At 43.0% G+C, this 26,221-nt stretch overlaps 1 protein-coding gene across 2 annotated transcripts in view; it reads right to left on the reverse strand.

The window, feature by feature from the left end:
- Cdc6 (Cell division cycle 6) overlaps positions 1-26,221 on the reverse strand; it is a 128,553-nt gene that overhangs the window by 97,358 nt on the left and 4,974 nt on the right. The window contains exons 2-4 of one of the 2 annotated variants that reach the window (XM_067151842.2): positions 20,641-20,708; positions 14,583-14,830; positions 11,844-12,017 (exon numbers count right to left, since the gene is read on the reverse strand). In XM_067151842.2, the coding sequence (XP_067007943.2) occupies positions 11,844-12,017; positions 14,583-14,820 (412 nt within the window). In that variant the 5' untranslated portion in view covers positions 14,821-14,830; positions 20,641-20,708. The remainder of the gene's footprint in view (positions 1-11,843; positions 12,018-14,582; positions 14,831-20,640; positions 20,709-26,221) is intronic. The other variant, XM_067151841.2, reaches the window with a different exon arrangement.

The following is a 26,221-nucleotide window of genomic DNA, read 5'->3' on the forward strand; positions in this document are numbered from 1 at the left end:
TCACGTTCTTTTGTTTGGGTTATATGGCTTAGCTAAGAATACTGGTATAATGATAATATCACGGTAACTTCTTTTAAAAGGGTATTTAATAAATGAGTAGGGATTCCCCCAGATATCCGGCGAGATGAGATTGTAGCTATTCTCGGTATCTACAGAAACCCACAGTACCTCTCGGTCGGGAGTCTGCCAGTTCGACGCCGGATGATGACGGCGCCCTTGAGCGAGCTGCTTCCAAGCTTGCGCTTTGGGCCGGAGACTGTGATAACCATGCTGTTTTCTTTTCTAGGAAGGGTTCTCCGGTGTGCATGAAGTGTATATATCCATATGTTTTGTGTATGTTTCGTCATGATGTGCACATATTTTTGAGTTCAAACAGAACCTATGTGCACGACGTGTGGTCTTGGTGACAGATGAGAAGTCCGGGGTTTAGCAAAAATGGTATTTGTGTTTGTTTGTGCATTATGCAAATGTGTCTTTTAATATGATATTATGTAGCGTAGGCCCCGGTTATGTTCGTGCTTAGAACAGCTAGTGATATTTGTGTATCGGGACATCAAGTCATCTCACGGTGTGACCGACAGAATAATGTACAAATTTCATGAACGGTATGAATTAATGAGGAAAAATGAACGATAGCAAGTCGCAAAACCTCAATCATACCGTTATGCAGACGACGCCCATGGGCGATTCGTATTTTAAAATGATTATTATTTTCTTTTCATCCCATATGTGGAGAGTCATTGTATAGAGCTGTATCAACCTTTTTAAATTGTTATTTTTGAATAAATTTGCATTCGTAACCCCTATTTTATGGTTCTTGTCATTGGTAGCAGTGGTAAGCAGTATCCAGTAGGCATTCGAACCCAGAGATCCTACTTTCATATTATAGACATAAGGCTCCATCTTAAGGATTTGTTGTTTTTGTTTTTCTTTGAACGTACCACTTCCCCAAGTGCTCAGGCTGCCGGGCCGGCACAGAAAGTAGGAAGGGGAGCGGTCCGAAGCTCGTTAAGCAATTCGACCCGCTCTTCAATCCAAATCTCATCCGTGGGTGTTTACCCCGTTACGTGGAGGCATTTTTATGCGTGGGTCATCCATTCGAAGCCCGGTAGGGTGTATACTTGGCGCCCTTCGTGGCCGGGCATTGTTTATAGTGTACGCTGGAGCATTTTGAGTAAGAGATAGGCCGCCCACAGGGAGGATAGTGTGCTATGATGGAGTCAAATTGCCAGGTTCGTGCCACAATCTGATTACATTTGGTATCGAACGGGTTGGCAATTATTTGAAATGGAGTACCCGCCACGTAACCGAACGGATGGAGACGTTAAGCACATGTCCGAAGTGCTAAGATTCATAATTATAAATTGGATACTGCAAGGGTTGTTCAGATTGTGTGATACTCAGCAGGACTGTCATTGTCGTCGTACGGGTGTGCGTAAGTCACAGCTCGTGATGATAACTCACACAAGATCAGCCATGAAAGGGAGCGACGTGAATAATAAATAGGATAGGAAAATGACAAGAACAGGAAAATCATGTGTCCAGTTTAAGTGGAAATCCGCATGAGTGTCGCTCATAAATTAAAATTGGTACCCGGGACATACTATGAAGTTGTCAGTTCGTTGGGAGACAATGTTATGGTTCTCTCAGTGTGAGGTTAAAACGGCCGGCAAAATTCTTCAAATTTCGCCAGTTACGGGTATCGGCCAAAGATTGTGCGCTGAGGTAACAACATTTGGCAAATATAAATGTTTTTTTTTGAGAGGGCTTTAGACGCCGCGGATAGAGCAGGGTACCTCAACCCAGGCTCTAATTTTTGCGCAGTGACGGATGCGATGTTGCCAGTTTGAGACGGGTAATTGTCTGCTAACGTCATCTTACCAATCTCAAGGTGATAACATTCATTTGTGACTGGGGTATGCCATGTTTCCGGCATACGTAAAATCGAGCCCACGGTAGGCCGCGCGCGTAACCGGAAAACTTATTCCAGGATAAAAGGGCTAACGTAGAATCAGTATTATTATTGTTATTATTATTGTCAAATGATATGACGAAATTTCCTATACAATGAAGTATGACATTAATATGGTAGGGGGCGTGACACAAGCCGTTTGTAGGCCCAGTTTGGATTGATTGTTGGAATTTCGAGTAAAGTTAGGTCACGCTGAAATTTGTATTAAATATTTGAATGTATCTATGCTTTCTGTCGATCACCGGTGGTCAAATTTTCTGCCCACGGGAGATCCGCTTTCTCCAAAATTGAATTTAATATGGACATGGAGGCCATGAGGGAAATGATGTGCCAATTATTGGCAGAACAAAAGGAACAATTAAATCAATTAGGCAAGCAGGCAACAGACGTTAAAGCGCAGCTAGACAAGCAGGCAACAGACGTTAAAGCGCAGCTAGACAAGCAGGCAACAGACGTTAAAGCGCAGCTAGACAAGCAGGCAGCGGACTTTAAGGCGCAGTTTGACAGGCAGGCAGAGCTTTGCCAGGCTCAGGCGGCTACGAATAAGGCTTCGTTAGACGAGCTCGCAGAGGATATGAGACTAGGTCGTGAACGTAGCGACGAAAACGCCGCGAGACTGGAGGCAAAGATGACCGAGGCGTTAGAGGGGAAGTTAGAAGACGTCATCCAACAATTAAAGCAAGTAGAGATTAGGGTGACGAATAGGATCGACGTGACGGACACTAGGGTGAGCGCGTGCGAGGAAGAGATGGAGAAGGTGAGCACCCGCGTAGAGGAGGTTGCAAGAGACATGCAGGAGGCCAAGGCTGAAGTCCGAGAACTAAGGACACAGACGACGGAGGCCCTCGACAAGGTGGCAAAAGAGGTCAGTGACCGTCTGACCCAAGTGCAGGATATTGCGACCGCCAAGATCAAGGAAGTCCAGTCTCAGGCCCATGGAGAAGTTATGGAGCTTCGGAAGGAGGTGACCGAAGAGATGGAAGCGGAACAAGAAGAAGTCCGAGGGAAAATCCAAGGCCTGAACCGACAGGTGGAAGAGTGGGGCAACAAGACCCACAAGGCCGCCGTCCAAGTAGAAGTCCACACGGAGCTTATTAAGGAGATCCGGGAGGAGGTCGAGTTGTTAAAGTTCCAAGAGGCGAGAGGTGAGATCGTGATGCGATCGATCCTCAAGAAGCAGGATAGCGTTGACAGAGTGAGTCCGCCCAGTAGTATTGGTCACGAGGCCAACGTTGACATTTCGCAGGGAAATGAAAATGCACAAGTACATAATGCACCTCGGGGACAATCGACCCCGCAAGAGAGTGGAGCAATTCCGGTGTATAATCTCCTCCGGATGACGAATGACGAGCCGAAGAAATTCGGGTCTAACACTCATCTTACCCCGAAAGGTTTCCTTGCTGAGGTAGACCAATACTTCATTGATCATCGAGTTCCAGCGGACCGAAAACTCAGAGTAGTCGAACGGTACCTAACGGATCAGCCTTTGGTCTGGTACCGGGCGTTTAAATATTGTTTCGATGGGTATGAGGAGTTCCGGCGGCGCTTCCTCGAGAAGTATTGGGGGATCGAGACGCAACAGAATTTGAGGCTGGAATTGTATTCGCGAAGGTATTCTGGTGCAGGGCAGACCCGTTTCTGCGAGTACTTCGTGGGCCAGTTGTTGAAGTTTAAAGAACTGGATAGTCCTCCCACAGAGCTAGAGTTGATTTCCGCCATCGGTAAACAGCTCCCACCGGAAGTACAGAAGGTGCTCATAGCGGCGAATGTCCGAAATGCGGTCGATGCTGAACAAATATTGAGGCAGCTCGATCAAACGAGTGGAATGCAGGCGCGACATCGCCATAGCGAGGCGGTCCATGTTGTCGACTTAGCTCAGGATGAAAGCCCACCGGAAAGGAAGAACCAGGGGACTAGTACGAATGAAGTTCGGGAGATGTACCCCTCGAGAATTAGGAGTGATTGGGGTCCCCAGACATGGAATGGACCGAAACGGGAATACCAGGAGGGCTGGAACACCCGCGAACCAGGACCCCGTGAGAGGATGAATCAGGGGCCAAGGCTTCGGTATCGCCAGTATGGACAGCGGAGGAGGCCGTACCAGAATTGGGGACCGAGCGGACAACGGTCGACAGGGCAACGACCAGGAAGAAGGGAAGAGTACATACGAGATCGCAGGAATGAATCGCGACAGTATGTGGAACAACTGCGAAACACGCCGCCCGGTATTGACAAGTGGCAGAGACCCATACAGGGTATGGCCGCCGCGGGAATGTGCGAAGGGGCAGAAAGCCTGCAACTGCAAGCCCACAAGAAGGAAGGACGTGGAAGAGAGTTGAACCCCCATGCTCCGGAGTATGCCAGTAGCTCCGGAGCGCAAAAAAAAAATTTCGCCTAACTAGTGAGGAGATAGCCTGCGGTTCGGGGAGCAACCATTCTTTCGATTCACAGAGGACGTCAGTTACCATAGCTGCGTGGGTGATCCAACCCGAGGATTTGATCGAAGACGCACACCGACCGAATAAGAGGATTATCAGGGAATTACCAGTGGTGTACATAAGAGCTAATGGATTGCGCGTGCGCTGTCTTGTAGACACGGGAGCCAGCGTAAGCGTCGTATCTAGAACGCTTATACGGGAAATCCAATCGAAGGAGCAGATCCCATTATTACCTGTCTCTAACATGAAGGTACGAGGAATCATCCCAGATCGCACCACAGTGTGCAAGGCTCAGGTTTATTTAGAATTGCAGATCGGAGAGGCCATTACTTCACACCCATTTATCATCCTCGAGAAATTGGAATACAACATTATATTGGGCGCCGACTTCTGGAGGGACTATAAGGCAGTTATCGACATGCACCGAAATGAGATCAGGCTAGAGATCAACATGCATTCCGAAGGGGTGAAACTAAACGAAATTGGAGACTGCGTAGTCGATGAGAGGATTTGGACTACTCAAGTGACCTACGACGAGGAAGTCCGTCCTGGTAAGATTCTGGATGGGGAACATCAGGAAGAAGAGATAATAATCGGACTCGAAAGAATGGTTGCAAACTTGGAACAGGAAGAGGAAGAACCGACATTTGAGGAGGCAGTGCTATCAAAAACTAATAAAGCAATGATAGGTGAAGAGGGAAGAGCGAGACTGAAAGAAATCTTGGAACGCCACCGCGATGCATTTGGGTCACAACCGGGAAAAATTTCGAATTTCAAATACAATTTTGTCGTCACAAGTTGGGAACCTTTTCGACGGAATCCGTACCCGATTCCCGAGAAACATTATGCCAAGGTACGACCTATCATCAAGGATATGGAAGAAAACCAGTTAATTTCCAAATCTCCGACGCCATTTTTAAACCCTTTAGTCATCGTGGAGAAGACGAACGGTTCGCTGAGGGTGTGCCTAGACGCACGTGCCATTAACGAGCGATTGGTACCAGAGTACGATAGGGCACCAAACATTAAGGATATTTTGAAGAAATTTAGTCACAAAAATTATTTTTCGGGGGTCGACTTGAGATCGTCCTACCACCATATTGAGTTGTCAGGGGAATCCAAGGTACTGACGGGATTCATGTTTGACGGACAGACGTACGTCTACAACCGTTTGCCGTTCGGCGTCAAGAACGCGGGATCGGCCTTGATAAGGGCACTTGATAGGAATTTGGGCGAGCAGGTGAAGAACTTTACGGTGCGTTATGTGGACGACATTTTGATTGCGAGCGAGACTCTGGAGGAGCATTTGGAACACTTGAACCTGTTATTAGCAGAATTGAATAAAAACAACTTCAAAGTTAATTTGGATAAGTCGAACTTTTGCCAGAAAAGCATTTTGTTCCTGGGACACGTCATAGATTCGGAGGGTGTTACTCCGAACCCCGTTAAGATTCAAGCTATTCAAAATTTCCCCAAACCAACACGAGTCAAACACATCAGGCAGTTTTTGGGAATCTGCGGGTTTTTCGCCGATCATTGCCCCAGTTATACTGAGGCGGTAGCTCCTCTTCAGGACCTCCTGAAGAAGAATAATAGATGGAAATGGGATTCAAACTGTGACGAAGCTTTCCAAAGGACAAAAGAATTACTTGCCAACAGCATCAAGCTTGGGTACCCCGACTTTTCGAGCAAATTCGTAGTCCAAACCGATGCATCCATGATAGGTGTAGGGGCGGTATTGTACCAGGAGACGCCGGATCAGGAAAAACGCAGAAACTACATCGCGTTCATGAGTCGTAGACTTCGGGCTCATGAATGCCAGTATACCGTCACGGAATTAGAGATGTTGGCAATTGTTACCGCCCTCAGTCACTGGAGGAAGTATATATACGGATTCCCGGTCGTGCTGCGGACAGACCATAAAGCTTTGACCTTCGCTTTGAAGTCGACGATGGCATCCGAGAGAGTAAACCGCTGGACGTTATTCATCCAACAGTTCGACTTAGAGATCGAACATTGTGCAGGAAAGGACAACGTGATTGCCGACGCATTAAGCCGAAACCCCGAACCGGAAGTCCAAGTTCTTCATCACATAGAGTTGAGCGGGGGCGACCGTGAGACGTTGGACAGGCTGCAACGCATCGGAGAAGAGCAAGAGAATTGGCCCGCAACCAGACGGTTAATCGATTTCTTCCGAAAGAGGATACCAGCCGGAACGCCTGAATACCAGGAGAGTGAGAGGCAGGCACCAAAATATAACTATTTCAACGGGATCCTTCACCAGTTCATCGATGAAGATCATACGAAGTACCGTATTGTTGTTCCGCCCGTGCTGCAAGTGGAACTGATTTGGCTCGCACATCATTCCATCGGTCACGCGGGAATCGATAAAGTTACCTCGACACTACAGGAGACCTTTGTCTGGCCGAGAATGAGGCGGATGATTAGGACCGTGTTGACAACATGTGATACTTGTCAACGAATCAAACCAAATACCTATCTCCTGCGGCAACCACCTAAGCCGCTGTTGCCAGAGAAGCCACGAGAGCTATTTGCGATAGACTTTTACGGGCCCTTACCCAAGGCAATTAGAGGGTTACAATTCATTTTGGTCTGCGTAGATGTTTTCTCGAAGTATGTGATGCTGTGCCCAGTACAGAAGGCAAATTCCAGGTCGGTACTGACGCAGATCCGAAATAAGATCATTCCATCTATGGGGAAGCCAGATAAGATATTGAGTGACCATGGGTCTCAGTTCACGTCCGCCATGTTCAAACGCGAGATCGAGCAACTCCAAATCCAGCATGTCTTCAGTTCTATTAGGCATCCTGAGTCCAATCCATCAGAAAGGATCATGCGCGAAATAGCGAAATTTTGCAGAGTTTATTGCGCCGGACAGCATTGGCGATGGGTTGATGTTCTTCCAATCATCATGGAGTGCATCAACGGGACGATTCATGAATCTACGGGGCAGATCCCGATAGCGGTACATTTTGATCAGAAACCAGAGAGACCGTGGCACCGCGTGCTACAGTGCCCAGAAGATCCCAGGCCTTCGGCTGAACTTCGTGTGAGGATAGCTTTGGACCATCTCAAAGCCCAGGCAGAGAAGAGGCTCAGACGTCATCGAAACCGGAGATTTCATCGGCCACTTCGTGTGGGAGAACTAGTTTTAGTCAAACGACCAGCCATGTCCGACCCTCCGAGGAAGTACTACCACAAGTTTGCAGAACTTTACATCGGGCCGTATAGGATAATCCAGAACCTAGAGAATAATGCCTACAAAGTACAGTCAATGGATGGGAGAACAGAGGCCACTTACAATGCTGCAAATCTCAAACTGTACCACGCCCCAGGACAACACCCTGAAGAAGGTCCGGAGGAAGAAGAACCAGGAGAAGCCGAGGATGACGAGGACAACCCGGATCCAATGGAAGAAATGGAAGCCGATGAAGAAGATGATGCCGTGAATCACATTGTTTTGGAAGAAGGGAGCGAGTCCGAGGCATCAGCCTGTGAAGATTGTCCAGACTGCTCTGAGAGGACCAGTCTTAGGAACGCTCTAATTAATCTATGCTACCAGATACAACTGGAGAACACAGAGTTGACCGAGAAGGTCCACCAGTTACGCGACCATCACCAATGACTACTTTCCGAGACAGTCAAAAGGGAAAGAAAAATCCCGAGTTCGTGATTTTTCTTTGATGAAGTAGGAGGAGAATGAAACCGTACAGTGTCCTGTACAGCTCCATGGGAATGATATGGGCTTTATACTCCATTAAAATTACTCCTAAAGGTCGCGTCATAGGTAGCAGTATGGGCGAAGGGCATCGAGCGGCGGCATGCCAGAATGGAACCCGCGAAAAGAGCACTTGCCAGACAATGGAAAGACAAAGGAACAGCCAAGCCCTCGCGGAAATACGCTCTCAACGTGCAGAGAGAGATAGAAAGGGGACGCGATGCTGGAGTAGTCAGATACGCCCCGAGGTGGGGCCTAGCTTCCCAGAGTTCCAAACGAACATAAGGAACTTCCGGTTTTTTATGCACATGTCACGGGTGCCAACGTCGCGTAAAACGGGGCGATATTTTAATCCAGACATAGGAAAATTATGTGAGACACACCATTGAATAGAGCGGAATTTTCTGCGTTCTCCAGACTAAAAATATGTAATAACTTATGCAGGGGAAGAAATGAGGTCACCAGCTGTCAAGATGTAACATATCGCTAACACATGTGGACATAGCGGCGTCACCCACGCCAAGAATCGCGCTTAGGAGATAGCTCCACCCCCCAGAGGACGCTATGAATTAATCAAAGGCGGGAAGCAAATTACATAAAAACTGCTGATCGGAGATCCGGCACGCCTGGCTCAAATGAAAGAGGAGACAGAGGGCTACAAGATGCACTATTCAAATATCGTCAATTCTTGGTACGAAAGGAGCTCTTGTTCTTAATGAACCGTGAACGTTGACGCCTCCGAGCTTCCGGCGGGTAAGATAATATAAGCCGGGCAGGCCATTGTAGAGACAGTTGTTCTTTCACGGGTCGTGAGACGGACACTGCGTCCCGCGGTGCTCCAGTTACAGTCAGAAACCCTTGTACAAAAGCCTTTGTGTAGTGAACGGGAGGCCAAACGAGCCTAGGTGAATCGTTTCTGTGCTGCGTGTCAAACTAGTAAAAACCGCGAGCATAATTTTCGAACAAGTATTAGAATTCGGCTGAGAAACTGCCGGTTTAATGAGTCAGTGAAATTCATAATTAGGTGTCACCCAAAGTGTTACTTCGAATCAGGGGCTCGAGTCTCGTGAGCTACCCGATTCTTACTGTGAACGCGGGTGTAAACTCTGAAATAGAGGACGTGTGACGAGTGTAAAAGTGTTACCCAATTGGATTACTGTAAGATTTCAGCTGTGACGAGTTCCCCAGGATGTCGGACTTGTATGGACCAGGGATGAAGGACTGCACGCCCGCCACCTGCCGAGTGGTCATGGAGTACTAAGAACTTCACCATGGGTCTCCCGTGGCGGAAGAGACAACGGCCACCAAATAGATGAGTGATGTCCAAATTTAATTTCTAAGCATGACATAACCCGGGGATAGGATTAGCGTTCTTTTGTAAATATCAAATGTTGTAAGTTAATGCATGTCCTATATGGAATTTTTATTGATTTTTATAATGTTGAAGTAAAATTCAAGGGGCTAAATTCCCGGACGACTCATATTTCTTTCTTAATGATTAGCTTATCGTGAGGGTTATATTTTTAGTAAAATGTAGAATGTCCTAGCAAATATGGGAACAAGGTTAGGAGAATATTTGAGTTTCCCGTAGGGGCGGTTGGAAACATAGTGCTGGCAAGCAGGGAAATATGTCGAAATGTTGGTAGTCACTGTCCCACGTGGTTGTCGGATATGCCAGGGAAACTCATGGGTCAGTCAGATAATGCATGCCTAGCTTACAGATATAATCCGTGCATGTACATCAAGAATGAAGAAAATCCCGACCGGGAGAGGTACATACTGTGTGATCTAGATAGGTGTGAGGGACCATGTGCAAGTCTCCCGTGATTTTGATTAATTGGCCATAATGGTTTGGAGAGTTTTCTTTTAATCTATAGCCGGGGTGAGGCCCATCCCTAATCTTTGGTCAGAAGGTTGAAATATAAGTGTATTTATGTGGTATGAACGAGGAGCCATGAGAGCCCTAGGCCCAAGGGAATAAGATACGCGATATGAGACATAGTGGGACGGCTGAATGCCCGAGTAATTTACGATGAAATGAGTTAGAAATGATTGTGCCCATAGCCGGCGCTCAGCGATAATAATGAGAGAGAATAAAAGAGTATTTCATGGGAATTCCACAATAATATGAATAAACAAATAAAATGGGCCGTGGATGTGTCCCTGAGACGAGAAGGTGACGTTTGAGGGAGAGAAGAATCTGAATGGCCGTGCGAAGTGAATGACCGGCCTCCTTTATTTTTGTGAAGGTCTAGCTCTCGCCATCGGGACAAAAGGGTCCCGTCTCGCATTGTGTTAGGGCTTGGAGCCTGGTCTGCTCACGTTCTTTTGTTTGGGTTATATGGCTTAGCTAAGAATACTGGTATAATGATAATATCACGGTAACTTCTTTTAAAAGGGTATTTAATAAATGAGTAGGGATTCCCCCAGATATCCGGCGAGATGAGATTGTAGCTATTCTCGGTATCTACAGAAACCCACAGTACCTCTCGGTCGGGAGTCTGCCAGTTCGACGCCGGATGATGACGGCGCCCTTGAGCGAGCTGCTTCCAAGCTTGCGCTTTGGGCCGGAGACTGTGATAACCATGCTGTTTTCTTTTCTAGGAAGGGTTCTCCGGTGTGCATGAAGTGTATATATCCATATGTTTTGTGTATGTTTCGTCATGATGTGCACATATTTTTGAGTTCAAACAGAACCTATGTGCACGACGTGTGGTCTTGGTGACAGATGAGAAGTCCGGGGTTTAGCAAAAATGGTATTTGTGTTTGTTTGTGCATTATGCAAATGTGTCTTTTAATATGATATTATGTAGCGTAGGCCCCGGTTATGTTCGTGCTTAGAACAGCTAGTGATATTTGTGTATCGGGACATCAAGTCATCTCACGGTGTGACCGACAGAATAATGTACAAATTTCATGAACGGTATGAATTAATGAGGAAAAATGAACGATAGCAAGTCGCAAAACCTCAATCATACCGTTATGCAGACGACGCCCATGGGCGATTCGTATTTTAAAATGATTATTATTTTCTTTTCATCCCATATGTGGAGAGTCATTGTATAGAGCTGTATCAACCTTTTTAAATTGTTATTTTTGAATAAATTTGCATTCGTAACCCCTATTTTATGGTTCTTGTCAATGGTAGCAGTGGTAAGCAGTATCCAGTAGGCATTCGAACCCAGAGATCCTACTTTCATATTATAGACATAAGGCTCCATCTTAAGGATTTGTTGTTTTTGTTTTTCTTTGAATGTACCACTTCCCCAAGTGCTCAGGCTGCCGGGCCGGCACAGAAAGTAGGAAGGGGAGCGGTCCGAAGCTCGTTAAGCAATTCGACCCGCTCTTCAATCCAAATCTCATCCGTGGGTGTTTACCCCGTTACGTGGAGGCATTTTTATGCGTGGGTCATCCACTCGAAGCCCGGTAGGGTGTAATAGATAGTAGAAGCTATCCTATAATGTGCGATTTTCATGCTTAACTCACTTTGCCATTTTTTGTGACTGAGGCCCTTTTAGCATGTGCTGATTCAAATGTAAAACTTTGTTCAATAACATTTATTATTTATTAATAAGACAGTAGAATAGCAGAAATATGAAAATTCCTTCTGGTTTTTTGAGATATCTGTATGGAATATGACTGTTCCTGTTAGAACCATTCAGTGATACACAAACCTCATTAGTATACCACTTACCTCTATCAAATAGTTTCTTTGGACTCAAATGCTTCTCTTTGGTCGTCTTGCTAGAAACTAATAGAGCAGGACTGCGGATGTTAAGTTCATTCAGATGTTGGGATGGCGAGTAGCCCTTTTCAGGTGAAGGTTTCTCACGTTTGGGGGGACTACATGAGTTTTCAGTATCACTATCTGAAACAATATCAACCAAAACATGATAATTACTAATCATTGTGAAGTTATACTACTGAAAGATGGAAGCACTTTGCAAATCAATAAAATCTTCTCAACTTGATACAGTACCACAAAAGGCAAGATTTACCCAACGAATACCTAAACAGAGGCAATGATTAACAATAAATTAGCTGTTTGTTGTACATATCCACAATGATGTCAAAAATACAGGGATGTGACAATGAGTAGGTCAAAGTGACCTCCAGAAGAGACTGCCCACTTTTGCTTTTTTATCCTAATTAGTAACTTGGCAACAATTTAAACTAGGATATTGTGCTGTTCAAAGGTTTCTTATCGTCGCCATAAGACATATCTGTGTCGGTGCGATGCAAAGCCAAGAGAAAAAAAAAAAAAAAAATCTTTATTCCATGTCAAGTCACAGTGTTCAGTTACTGTAACACTTCTTCAGCGCAGACATCTAGGTGCGATTGCAGTGTCATTTGTTTCTTTCTCGCGATGGTTGTGATCATGCAGTGCACAGGGCTGCCAACTCTTGACCTTAAGAACTAGTGGTACATTAACTAGCAGATTGGTTTGTGAGCAAAGTGGTCTGTGGGCATAGGCCTCTAGCATTCCGTACCGTGACAATCACAAAGCTGACTACATTGTTTCGTTATACATTGCATTTAGTTGTCTTTTATTGCACGCAGGTTGGTAACGAAATGCATTTCATTTCACTGCCGGGAATAACACCATATTCGATTGTATCTCAGCCAATGGAAATGCTACAGCACGCTTGAGCAGTGAATTATGGCGTGTCATAAATGATATATTAGGTTATAAAAGTAAATGTATTTCTGGGGAACGGTGCGCTGTCTCGTCTACAAGGTATTCCTCATTTCAAATCCCTTATGATGCTATCCATTGCACATACTGAATTTCTACAGTGATTTTTCAGCAATTACAATGTTTTGTAAGCTCATTAATGCTTCAGGGAGATATGGTGCATTTCCTTGGATGCTTTCTTTACATGACCAGACTGTTTGTATATTAGGACTGGCTCACATAATTCCCAAGATCAGCTGTGTGTAATCACAGAGATACAAACAATCTGCTCATATACAGAAAGCATAGGTAAACCAACCAACAGAGATTAGTCGTTTGGAGGTGTTCTTCAACAGAAGGAGTTGTAACGCAAACTTTGTTCTCAGTAATATTACTAATGAAGTGAGATGCATATTTTATAAAAACTAGATTGTAGGTAATTTTAAATGTTTTAATACCTGACAAGTCTGATATTTTAATTGAAATACATATAGAACATCGAGTGTTAAGCAATTTTATAAATTTTAATTTTAAATTACAGTATTTGGTATAAGAAAATTCATATACAGTATTTAATACAGACGACTTGCTGGTATTCAATATGACTTAGGCACTGCATGTTAATAATGATAAATCAAGTCCAAGTTTTTACAAGTTGCTTTACATCGCACCAACACAGGTGGTGATGGGACAGGAAGGAAGTGCCCATGGCCGTAATTAAGGTACAGCCCCAGCATTTGCCTGGTGTAAGAAAGGGAATCCAAGAAGTGTATGGCGATTTGTAAACCGCTGACCTGAACAAGGTTCTTCTAACATGTAAGGCATTTAGTGATCTAAATAAAACAAATTTTAATACCGCTGACTAGGCAGAACATACACATTTAACAGTGATTTCAGTGGTGAAGAGCAGTGTGTCGCTGTTATTACGATGTGTAACTCACTAATTTTTCTTCTAGTTAGCGAGACTATTTTCTTTCTCATGAATAATAAAAAATCATTCTAACATGCAACTAATTCAGTAACCTTATTTCTTCACCACTCAAAAATGCGCAATAGTTACTGAACTATTTACAAGCCTTTTGCGTTTGTAAATGCAGAATTTACATTTACACCATACTAAGTGAGCTGTGGGCTCTTAATCAGATGCGCTGGTTTCCATTCTCAGTTTGTCTCCCCACCTCACACACACACAGACGCATGTGCAGATCGCGATGGGTGTTAAATAGAACAAAGTGCACCACGCGCCCTTGGATACTCCCAGCAATACGTGGGTTCGGATCCCACCATTGGCAACCCTGGTTTCCCACCAGGGAAATGCTGGATGTAGCTTAATTCCATGGTCGCTACCTTTTCCATCCTCATGTTGAAAACCTTCCATGTGACAGTGTGACATTAAACCACTAGCCATACACTACACATATTTCTTTTTTTGCTAGTTGCTTTACGTCGCACCAACACAGATAGGTCTTATGGCGACGATGGGATAGGAAAGGCCTAGGAGTGGGAAGGAAGCGGCCGAAGCCTTAATTAAGGTACAGCCCCAGCATTCGCCTGGTGTGAAAATTGGAAACCATGGAAAACCATTTTCAGGGCTGCCGACAGTAGGGTTTGAACACACATTCTCGAGTAATGCCATCCACCTCAGATATATGCTGGAGTAATGCTATACACTACACACATTCTGGAGTAAGAGCCTATCTCATACAAAGTATGTTCATAAAAATGTATACTAAATGTAAAATCATGTGAATATCTTACCATCAGAATTAGAGATTGATTGATTTCTTTTCTTTGTTCCGATATTTTGATTACACTTCTTTAACAAAACACCCACACGCTTGTCTTGTAGTCCAGCAGAAAACCTTACAGGAGACTTCTCCAACAAGATTCTTGCATTAGTATTGCCTGAATTCTCCTTCTCATGTGTCACATTCTTTAAAGAGGTTGATCTCTTCTTTCTTATACTGAAGCCAATTTTACTTTGAACAAGTGACATGATTCTAAATCTGCAACAAAAATATTATTTTTACTCTGTTAGTATGGATACTACCAGAATATCATATTAAAACAAACTTAACAAAAACAAAAGTAAATGAATATGAGATTTATCACGTGAGGGGTCTAGAAACAAACTAGCAAATTCTGGGGCAAGAAATCTTATTAGACAACTATATTGGTATTTGTCGACCATCAAAGAGGTGTTGGGCAGGTCCTCTATGACTGGTACCCAAGAAAGATGGATCCTGGCGACCTTCTGATGACTACCCTGAATTAAATAACATAATACAGCCAACTTCAACATTCAACTGGAAGGCAAGGAAATATTTTCCAAAATTGATCTCATCTGTGCATACAATCACATTCCAGTATACCCTGATGTGTCAGCACTGATGACATCGTTTGGCCTTTTTTCAATTTCTATCTATTCCATTTGATCTTAGTAATGCAGAGCAAACATTCCAGATATATCTCCAATGTTCCTCCTCTGTGAACCATGTGACCTTGCCGTGTCCCAATGATGCTGATAGCCGAGCCGCAGGTGCAACCATATCAGATGGGTATCTGTTGAGAGACCAGACTAACGAATGGGGGTAGCAGCCTTTCGGTAGTTGCAAGGGCGGCAGTCTAGATGATTGACTGATACGGCCTTGTAATAATACTCAACATGGCTTAGCTGTGTTGATACTGCTACACGGCTGAAAGCAACGGGAAACTACAGCCGTACTACCTCCCGAGGACATGCAGCTCTCTCTGTATGAATGATGTACTGATGATGGCTTCCTCCCGGGTAAAATATTCCCCCATTCGGATGTCCGCGTGGGGACTACACGAGAGGGGGCGATCATCAGGAAGATGGATACTGACATTCTGCGAGTCGGAGCGTGGAATGTTAGAAGTTTGAATCGTTGTGGTAGGTTAGAGGATCTGAAAAGGGAGATGGATAGGCTAAAGTTAGATGTAGTTGGTATAAGTGAAGTACGTTGGCAGGAAGAACAAGATTTTTGGTCAGGCGACTACCGAATTATCAACACAAAATCAAACAGGGGAAATGCAGGAGTTGGTTTAATAATGAATAAGAAAATAGGGCAGCGGGTAAGCTACTACGACCAGCATAGTGAAAGAATTATTGTCGTCAAGATAGACACCAAACCAATGCCCACCACAATAGTGCAGGTCTATATGCCTATTAGTTCAGCGGATGATGAAGAAATCGAAAGAATATATAAGGAGATAGAAGATTTAATACAATATGTAAAAGGTGACAAGAATCTAATTGTGATGGGAGACTGGAATGCAGTGGTAGGCCAAGGAAGAGAAGGTAGTACAGTAGGAGAATTTGGATTGGGACAAAGGAACGAAAGAGGAAGTCGGCTGGTTGAATTCTGCACTGATCATAATTTAGTCCTTGCCAATACTTGGTTCAAACACCACAAACGACGACTGTATACGTGGACGAGACCTGGAGACACTGGAAGATTCAGAAACCACGTGTTGGATTGCCAAACTTTCCCAGGAGCAGACGTGGACTCTGACCACAACTTGTTGGTCATGAAATGTCATCTGAAGCTGAAGAAATTGAAGAAAGGAAAGAATGCAAAAAGATGGGATCTAGACAAGTTGAAAGAAAAGAGTGTGAGGGATTGTTTCAAGGAACATGTTGCACAAGGACTAAATGAAAAGGCTGAAGGAAACACTATAGAGGAAGAGTGGAGAGTCATGAAAAATGAAGTCAGTAGGGCTGCTGAAGAAATGTTAGGAAGGAAGAAAAGATCAACTAAAAATCAGTGGATAACTCAGGAGATACTAGACATGATTGATGAACGACGAAAATACAAGAATGCTAGAAATAAAGAGGGCAGAAAAGAATACAGGCGATTAAAGAATCAAGTAGATAGAAAGTGCAAGCTAGCTAAGGAAGAATGGCTGAAGGAGAAGTGCAAGGATGTCGAAGGCTGTATGGTCCTGGGAAAGGTAGATGCTGCATACGGGAAAATCAAGGAAACCTTTGGAGAAAGGAAATCTAGGTGTATGAATATTAAGAGCTCAGATGGAAAGCCACTTCTAGGGAAAGAAGACAAAGCAGAAAGATGGCAGGGGCATATCCAACAGTTGTATCAAGGTAAAGATGTAGATAATTTGGTTCTGGAACATGAAGAGGTTGATGCTGAGGAAATGGGAGACCCAATTTTGAGGTCAGAGTTTGACAGAGCTGTGAGTGACCTAAATAGGAACAAGGCACCTGGAATTGATGACATTCCTTCTGAATTACTGACTGCCTTAGGAGAAACCAGCATGGCAAAGGTTATTTCATTTAGTGTGCAAGATGTATGAGACAGGAGAAGTCCCATCCGATTTTTGGCAGAATGCTGTCATACCTAATCCCAAGAAAGCCGGTGCTGACAGGTGTGAAAACTACTGCACCATTAGTTTAGTATCTCATGTCTGCAAAATTTTAACACATATTATTTACAGAAGAATGGAAAAACAAGTTTAAGCTGAGTTGGGAGAAGATCAATTTGGCTTCAGAAGAAATGTAGGAACACGTGAAGCAATCCTGACTTTACGTCTGATCTTAGAGGATCGAATCAAGAAGGACAAGCCCGCGTATATGGCATTCGAAGATCTAGAAAAGGCATTCGATAAAGTTGATTGGACCAAGCTATTTATGATTCTGAAGATGATAGGGATCAGATACCGAGAACGAAGAATTATCTACAATCGGTATAAAAATCAGTCTGCAGTGATAAGAATCGAGGACTTTGAAAAAAGAAGCAGCAATCCAGAAAGGAGTGAGGCAAGGCTGCACTTTGTCCCCCTCCTTTTCAATGTTTACATAGAATATGCAGTAAAGGAAATCAAAGAGAAATTTGGAAAGGGAATCACAGTCCAAGGAGAGGAAATCAAAACCTTGAGATTTGCCGATGATATTGTTATTTTATCTGAGACTGCAGAAGATCTCGAAGTTGCTGAATGGTATGGATGAAGTCTTGGGTAAGGAGTACAAGATGAAAATAAATAAGTCCAAAACAAAAGTAATGGAGTGCAGTCGAACGAAGGCAGGTGATGCAGGAAATATTAGATTAGGAAATGAAGTCTTAAAGGAAGTAGATGAATATTGTTACTTGGGTAGTAAAATAACTAACGATGGCAGAAGGAGGACATAAAATGCAGACTAGCACAAGCAAGGAAGAGCTTTCTTAAGAAAAGAAATTTGCTCACTTCAAACATTGATATCGGAATTAGAAAGATGTTTTTGAAGACTTTCGTGTGGAGCGTGGCATTGTATGGAAGTGAAACATGGACGATAACTGGCTCAGAAAGAAAGGGAATAGAAGCTTTTGAAATGTGGTGTTACAGAAGAGTGCTGAAGGTGAGATGGATAGATCGAATCACGAATGAAGAGATACTGAATCGAATTGGTGAGAGGAGATCGATTTGGCTAAATTTGACGAGAAGAAATAGAATGATAGGACACATCTTGAGACACCCAAGACTTGTGCAGTTGGTTTTTGAAGGAAGTGTAGGTGGTAAGAAAGGTAGGGGTAGACCAAGGTATGAATATGACAAGCAGATTAGAGAAGATGTAGGATGCAATAGTTACGTTGAAATGAAAAGGTTATCACAGGATAGGGTGGCATGGAGAGCTGCATCAAACCAGTCTATGGACTGATGACTCAAACAACAACATTTACTTATGGCACATGTGTATGTAATATATTTCTTTGTGTGTATTCTTACAGCGTAGTTTCAGTTTAGTCCAAGACGAAATTGGAAATTTCAAGAAGGGAGTTGAATTTTCTACCCCAGGTAAACGCCGGAAGCGTGAACATCCAGTGACCGGCATAGGAAGCGATAGCAAGGTTTATTTATGATAAATTAGATAAAGGTAAGGTAACTTCACAAGATATCTATTGCAACATTATTTATAGAAATTGGCACACAGGTGAGATAACCTCCCAGAAATGTTTTGTGCATATATCGACATACAGCTCTTTTGAGCCCCTTGTAAGTCTCTTTTTTCTTCCCACAGGAGAAGTTGTAACTGTAAGAAAGGTTTTCGACCACATGAAACAAATTATGACACTTATTTGTACAAGGGCTCAGAAACATCATTAAGAGGAATTTTGAAGGCCATGGGATTCGTGTGGAGTAAAGGGGACCCCTATGTGTATGTTAGAGAAAATGAAGACATTTGTTTTAAGAGATCCTTTTTTCTGAGGGAATACATGCGTAATAAGGACAGTGAGAAACCAAAACCTGCTGTTTTCTTGGACGAGACTTGGATTTTTATGAATGGTAAATATACATGTGACATATTTTATATAAAAACATAGAATAATTTATCTTCAGCAGGTGTCTTTGGTTTCAAATGTGCATTTCTCTTTCAGGGTCACCCACATACTCCTGGAATAAACCACACAAATCTGACATGAAGTTCGAGTAATTCGTCGACCTGTGGCTGAGGGAGAAAGACTGCTTATTGTTTATGCTGGAACGAAAGATGGCTTACTTTATTTTATTATAGAGAGCTGATCTCTCTTTAAACAGTTATGAGGGTATTTAGGGATTGTAGTACGGATGTAAAAGGGAGGGCACATAAGTCTCTGGTAAAACCCCAACTTGAGTGTAGTTCCTGGGTATGGGACCCTCACATGGATTACTTGATTCGAGAACTGGAAAAGTTCGAAAGAAAGAAGCACGATTTGTTCTGGGTGATTTCTGACAAACGAGTAGCGTTACAAAAACGTTGTCTAGTTTGGGCTGGGAAGACTCGGGAGACGAGTTGCTGGACTAAGTGGTATGTTCCGAGCTGGAGGTGCAGAGGTGGTGTGGAATGACATTGGTAGACGAATACGTTTCGGTGGTATTTTACAAGTAGGTAAGATCACACTACAATGATAAAGTTAAGGATGAAAATTGGGGCAAATACATGTTTCTTAAGAAGGGAGTTAGGGATTGGAATAATTTACCAAGGGAGATGTTCAATAAATTTCCAAATTCTTTGCAATTATTGAAAACAAGGCTAGGTAAACTACATCTGCCACCTGGGCAACTGTCCTAAGTGCAGATCAGTGGTGACTGATTGATTGAAATTGATTGCCACTATATCGGTATTATAACTTACCGCTCACTAGGTTCCACATGTGATCCTTGATTTTGACCTCTCCACTGCAGGTATTCACTTTAAGCAAACGATTAACTTTAGAGAGGTACTTCAATCAAAACTTCTGCAGTGTATTTTCATATAATATTACTGGATATTTGTATCAGTAAATTACTTGTATTGTGGGCATATTTATTACGTTTCTTCCGTATTCGACAATCTCCACCTGAATCAGTGCATGATACCTGACTCTTTAACACCTTCCAAGCTTCTTATTTCTTAGTGCCTGATATAGGTTCAGTGTTTGCAGCAATTACATTTGTTCTAAGGTATTAAAATTAGTGTTTGTACTTTCATCATTTATACGAGGGCCATCCGGAAAGTAGTACCCGTTACCGCCGCATGAAGCGCTGACGACTCGGGTAGCCGCTGGGCAGGATCAGACCGTGTCAGTGGCTTGTCTGCCTGCTGTGTGCGAGGTTGCATGATGCTAGCATTGCCTGTGTTGTCTCTGTGATGGTTTAAATGTTTAAACAAATTGAGAACCCCGCCAGTTGTGAAGTGAGGGCCGTGATTTAATTTCTTAATGCACGAAATGTTCGACCTTGTCACATTCATCGCCAATTAACGGAGGTGAATGGAGACAATGTGATGGACGAGTCGTCTGTTCGGCGCTGGTGTCGCAACTTCAACCTGATGTCGTATACTGACCTCCGTAGGGGCTCGAACCGGCAGACTCTCAGATGAACGGCAGCCGGGATTCGCAGCAGAGATTTGATCTCAAGGTGTCAAGGAAAATAAACTAGTATTAGAGTAATAACCAGTAATACGGGACACCTTATAATATCAGAGTATTTGTATGGTAATTATAGTCAGATTTAATAATTGGAAAGAAGAAGGTACATTTCAGTAAGTTACAAGTAGTAGAGAACCTTAGTCAGGCAGAGAGATTGCGAAATACGCCTTCGAAAACATATTGACAACAACGGATGTTTGCTCGTTTGTTATTGACAAGCAGAGTCGGTACAAGAGCAGGCGGCTTGCCGACCAAAGGGACAAAGCCAGTACAGTTGCACTCTAAGAGAGACAAGGAAACAAGAGTGCAAAGTACGACAGAGACAGTAGTGCCCAGAGGGCAGCACCTACTGAGACAATTAGTTCAGAATAGTAACTGAGGGCACCACCTACAAGGTGAGCAGCTAGGTAACGCCCATGGAACCACCCCTAAGGTGATGGGAAGGGATCGACCTTTCCTTCAAGGAGAGCAGATATAACCCCAAGCCAAGATGGCACGGGGCTCTCTCTCGACCAGTAATTCGTACTCTTAGGACCAGGCTCTTTCGAGCAGTCAGTCGTAACGGTGAAGTTGTACTTAAGTGCAGCAGGGCAGAATTCGGACTTAGCATATAGCCTTAGGGTAGGCGCGTGAAACAAGCTCTCATCAGATCGACATATTCAAACTTGTAAATATATTGTATATAGTAGACTTAGTCGTCCTGGATAATAAAGGACAGTGAAGCTAATACATCTTTCATTTCGGGAGTAGCGGGACAGAGTTTGCACCTACATTTTACCTCCCTACTTACCGCTTGGCAGAACAGGTAATACACCAACTCCAATGGCCTGGTGACCGACCAACTAGAACGTCTCACAGGAAAGGTAGGTCACGGCAGGCCTATAAATTTGGTATCAGATGTGGGGTCCTGAGTTTGATTCTCAAACAGAGTCAACTCACCAAAATAACATAAGAGAACCGCGGCTTCATAGAAGATTTCTGTGTGAGAAAACAGCGATTTTTCAGAAGATTTCCGAACTGCGCTACCGTGTATTTTTCGTTCGAGTGCCGCACATTGCAGAAGAGGAGCATCACTACCGCAGCCTACTAAGCCAGCCCAGCAGATGGGTAGCAGTCAAGCAGCAGACGACGGCATCCGGTGGACGAGCAGCACTACAGCTAACTACTCATCCAGGCCAGCAGTGAAGCAGCATTGAAGATTGAAGGTAAGTTGAACATTATTTCAAATGGCACGAGAGAATAGTTCAGTACCAGCAGACCGAGGCACTGAGATGCTCGAGGACGAGGTGGAACTAGTAAGTATTAGTGGGCCTTTTGTAACAGAGGTAGAAGGACATTGCCTCATTGGACGAGAGTTTGATGGCAGTCAACCAGATAGATTGCATGAGTTTATAGCAAATGTAGATGCTGCTGTTCGTATGATTAAGGATGAAGATCAGGAGTTGTTTTTTAAGTATATATTAACAAAGATTATGGGCAGAGGCTGAGATAAATTATTGGTCAGATGCGATATACTTAATTGCGAGAGAGCCAAGCGGGCATTAACAGAATATTATGGCCAGCAAGGCACACTAGATTTGTACATATGTCAAAAGTTCCAAACAGTGCAGGACCTGCAAGAAACAGTTGCAAATTGGGCACATAAAATAGACACACTGTCAGCTTCTTTTAGAGAGGCAATACTTGAAAACGAACTAGAGGAAGATCATGACACACAGTTAAAAATAACGAGAAAAATATGTGTAGCTAGTTTCATACAAGGGTTAGCCAATCCTAGAATACAAGCCAGAGTACAGTCAGAAAAGGGCATTACTTTTGAGAAGGCAGTTGCACTTGCACAACAGGAAGAAACCGTAATAATGTCAAAGAAGCCACGAGAGGGCCTACAACATAAATACAGCTCAGGGTTTAGAAAGCGCAGTCCAGAAGAGGAGCGCAGTGCAGCATCAAAGTGGCATACTAAGCCAACACATACTAGTGTTAGGGTAGTCTGCTACAATTGTAATAAAGAAGGCCACATAGCAAATAATAGTAAGAACACAGGAACGCAAGGGGCTCACACTACACGGAGCGCTAGTTCCAACACAGCTATGGGGGGCACATCTAGTAAATTAAAATGTTGCTATTGTGGGAAGACAGGGCACACTGAACGTGACTGTAGGAAGAAACAAAGGGATAAGGAAACAGAGGTATGAGAGACAGTGCACATATTACCCATACAACCAAACACAGTGACAGATGAAAACAGAACTTCTTATCGTTGCGGCTGGAAAGGGCATATACAGGTGAATTGTCGGCAAGGTGCACACACTCCGGTGATGCGAACGGATAGTCATAGGTGCTATTCGTGTGGCTAACATTGGCAACATTGGATGCGCTTGTGAACGGTTGGCTGTTGAGAGAGCTCTTGCATTATTGTAGTGAAAAAGTAGTTAAAACCTATTAAAATTATTTAAATTTTGCATGTGTGTGTTCCATTTAGTGCTATTTATATACTGGTGTTTAGTGCTTGTTGGTAGAAATTAGGAGGAGCATTATTTATTTGAATTTTATAACAAGTAATTCAATTGGTGTTCAGTATGTTACGTTTCCTAGGTCAAGTAGGCTAGCTAGGTGTACTTTATTTCGAATTTAGGTTTAGAAAATATTTTAGGTAATAATATTAATTTTTAAAACAATATATTTAAATATCTGTAGGTTCGTTGGTATTATACTTACAAAGGCAGATTATCATAAGGAGTTGTAACTCACTAATATCCGCCGCTACTTTTCCGATATTTCATACAGATATCCATTCAAACTATCATGAAGGTAATAATTTCTTACATTAAATAACATGATAAGCCTGTAAACATCGATTTAAAGAGAATTCACGGTAATTTCACTGGATAATTACGGTACATAACAGTTTTTTGGATTGTTGACGATTGTTGCTACATGCACATGATAGCTGTGTAAATAAATACAAAGTCAGCTGATTTATTATTCCCATAATTTGTAGTCTTAGTTTCCTGCATACTTTGTACTTTCCACCATCGTTTATTCATCGAGTAAAAGTTAATAATCAAATTTCTATATCCCAATAATATTTCATTTCAAGACCCTGGTGGTTTTGACAGAAATTATAGTAGACAACCTCTTATTCTCAGCATTTAAGGACACTTTTAATCTCCGGCCCGCGTAGTAGGAAAATAATACTAATCCACCAGCAGTAAAAGTTCATATAACCACACTTCAGCTGAAAATTGTAGTGTAGATACAGTATATTTAGATAGTGCTGTATCCTGCCTGCTATATTTGTGTGTTATCTTTCGTGTGTATCTATTAGAGCGTAGTTCTAATAACAATTTGTCTAAGCATTTAGCTTTGTTGGTAATCTTTGAGTACAGTAGTTCTTGCTAATTTAATTTCTGTTTGTGCTTAGTAGTGACATACAGTACCGGTATTGTAATTAGGATACGTCTGAAAGTAGTTTAAAAATTACTGTAGTGTACTGTACAATAGTATACGAGTAATATCCTATTAGAATTTAGTGTGCTTATTTTATTATTGTAAAATATTTGTGTAGTACTGGTGTAGTAGAGGTATCCGTAGAAACTCTTACTAAAATTCTGTTGTTGTAATTAGGATAGGCTTAATTGCAGTTTGGAATTGTGTAGTTCTTGTGTATTCCTTTAGATATTCAGTAATTAACAGCAGTTTTTTTCCTGTTAGGGGTTGTAGGATAAAAAATAGAGTAGTACTGCAGTGTAGTCGTATATTAATTACCTTATTGTTGTGTGATCTTTGAGTACTATCCCAGACAATATATCCCTCCGTTCATTTACTTTTTGCAAATAAGTTATTTTTGTCCGTAAAGAATGGCTAAGGAGCGTGAGTGTACGAACTGTGGGTGTGGCGGCATTGAGGGGTATGAGGGAGGAGTTGGAGAGATTGAGGGAGATTATTAGGATTCTCACAGAAGACAGGAAGGAAGATAGTACTCCCTCAAACATTGTACAGCTTACAGTAGGTGTACAAAATGGAGGGGAAGGAAAGGGGGGAGTTGTAGAAGACAGGTGGTCTAATGTTCTAAGGGGAAGGAGATTGCAAGCTAAGGGCTCTATTCAGGATCAGAATTCAGGACAGACATGTATGCGAAATCGGTACGAGTCACTCCAGGTAGAACAACTGAGGGAAGATGTGGGACAGGGAACTGTTGCTGAGATGTGTGGAAGTAGGAGGAAGGGAAAAGGTAGGAAAGGGAAATGTAGAGTAGAGGATAGGAAAAGACAGGTGGAACAGGGTCCTTGGAAGGAGAAAAGGGAGGAGGAAGTAGCTTCTGCAGCTATCAGGAAAGATAGGACTGACCAGGAGGGGATGGGATCAAATGAGGTGGGTAGGGTTGAGGCTCTGGTCATGGGGGATTCTATTGTAAGACAATTGGGGAAAGTGTGTGGAGGAAAGGGAACCAGGGTAGAATGTTATCCAGGAATTAGATTGAGCCAGATGTTGAGGAAAGTACAAGAGAGGGAGGAGGGGAAGGAGAAGGTGGTAGTGTTTCACGTTGGTACCAACAACGTAAGGCAAGCAGGTATAAGTACCAACATAGTTGGAGATGTGTGGGATCTGGTAAATGCAGCATGGGTGAAGTTTAAGAAAGCGGAGATTGTTATTACTGGAATACTGTGTAGGAGGGATACTGACTCGAGGGTGATTGGGAATTTCAATGAGACTATGGAGTATATATGTGGGAAACTTGGAGTGAAATTTCTAGATCCTAATGGGTGGGTAGGAGATAGGGATCTGCACTCAGATGGCCTTCACTAAAGTTAGGAGATTTGTTTGGAAGGGAAATAGGGAGGTACATTCAGGGAAATGGGGTGGTAAGGGAACAGGGAACTGGAAATCAAGTAGGGATGACAGAAAATTGTTAGTGTTGAACTGTAGAAGTACTGTAAAGAAAGGAATAGAATTGAGTAATTTAATAGATTTATATTTACCAGATACTGTAATAGGAGTTGAATCATGGCAGAGAAATGATATGATGGATGCAGAAATTTTCTCATGGAACTGGATAACAATGATTTATATCACTTGCAACTGGAGTGTATATCGTAGTATCATAGAGATAGGATAGGAATGGTGGGAGGGGAAGTATTCATTCCGGTGAAAGAAGAATTTGTAAGCTACGAAAAAGTTAAAGATGAGACACATGAAATTCTAGGTGTAAGATAATAGGCAACTTGAAATATTTGGAGTGTACAGACCGGGAAAGGGTAGCACTGACACGGATTCACAATTATTCGATAAGATAATCCAGCTATGTAGGAAACGACAAGGAAAGAAATGTGATTGTAGCGGGAGATCTGAATTTACCAGATGTAAATTGGGAAGGAAATGCGAACGACAGGAAATATGACCAACAAATGGCAAATAAGTTAATATGGGAAAAACAGCTGATTCAGAAAGTGATGAAACCAACCAGAGGGAAAAATATCCTGGATGTGGTGCTGA

This window comes from Anabrus simplex, chromosome 7 (genome assembly GCF_040414725.1).
Source record: "Anabrus simplex isolate iqAnaSimp1 chromosome 7, ASM4041472v1, whole genome shotgun sequence".
Lineage (NCBI taxonomy): Eukaryota > Metazoa > Arthropoda > Insecta > Orthoptera > Tettigoniidae > Anabrus > Anabrus simplex.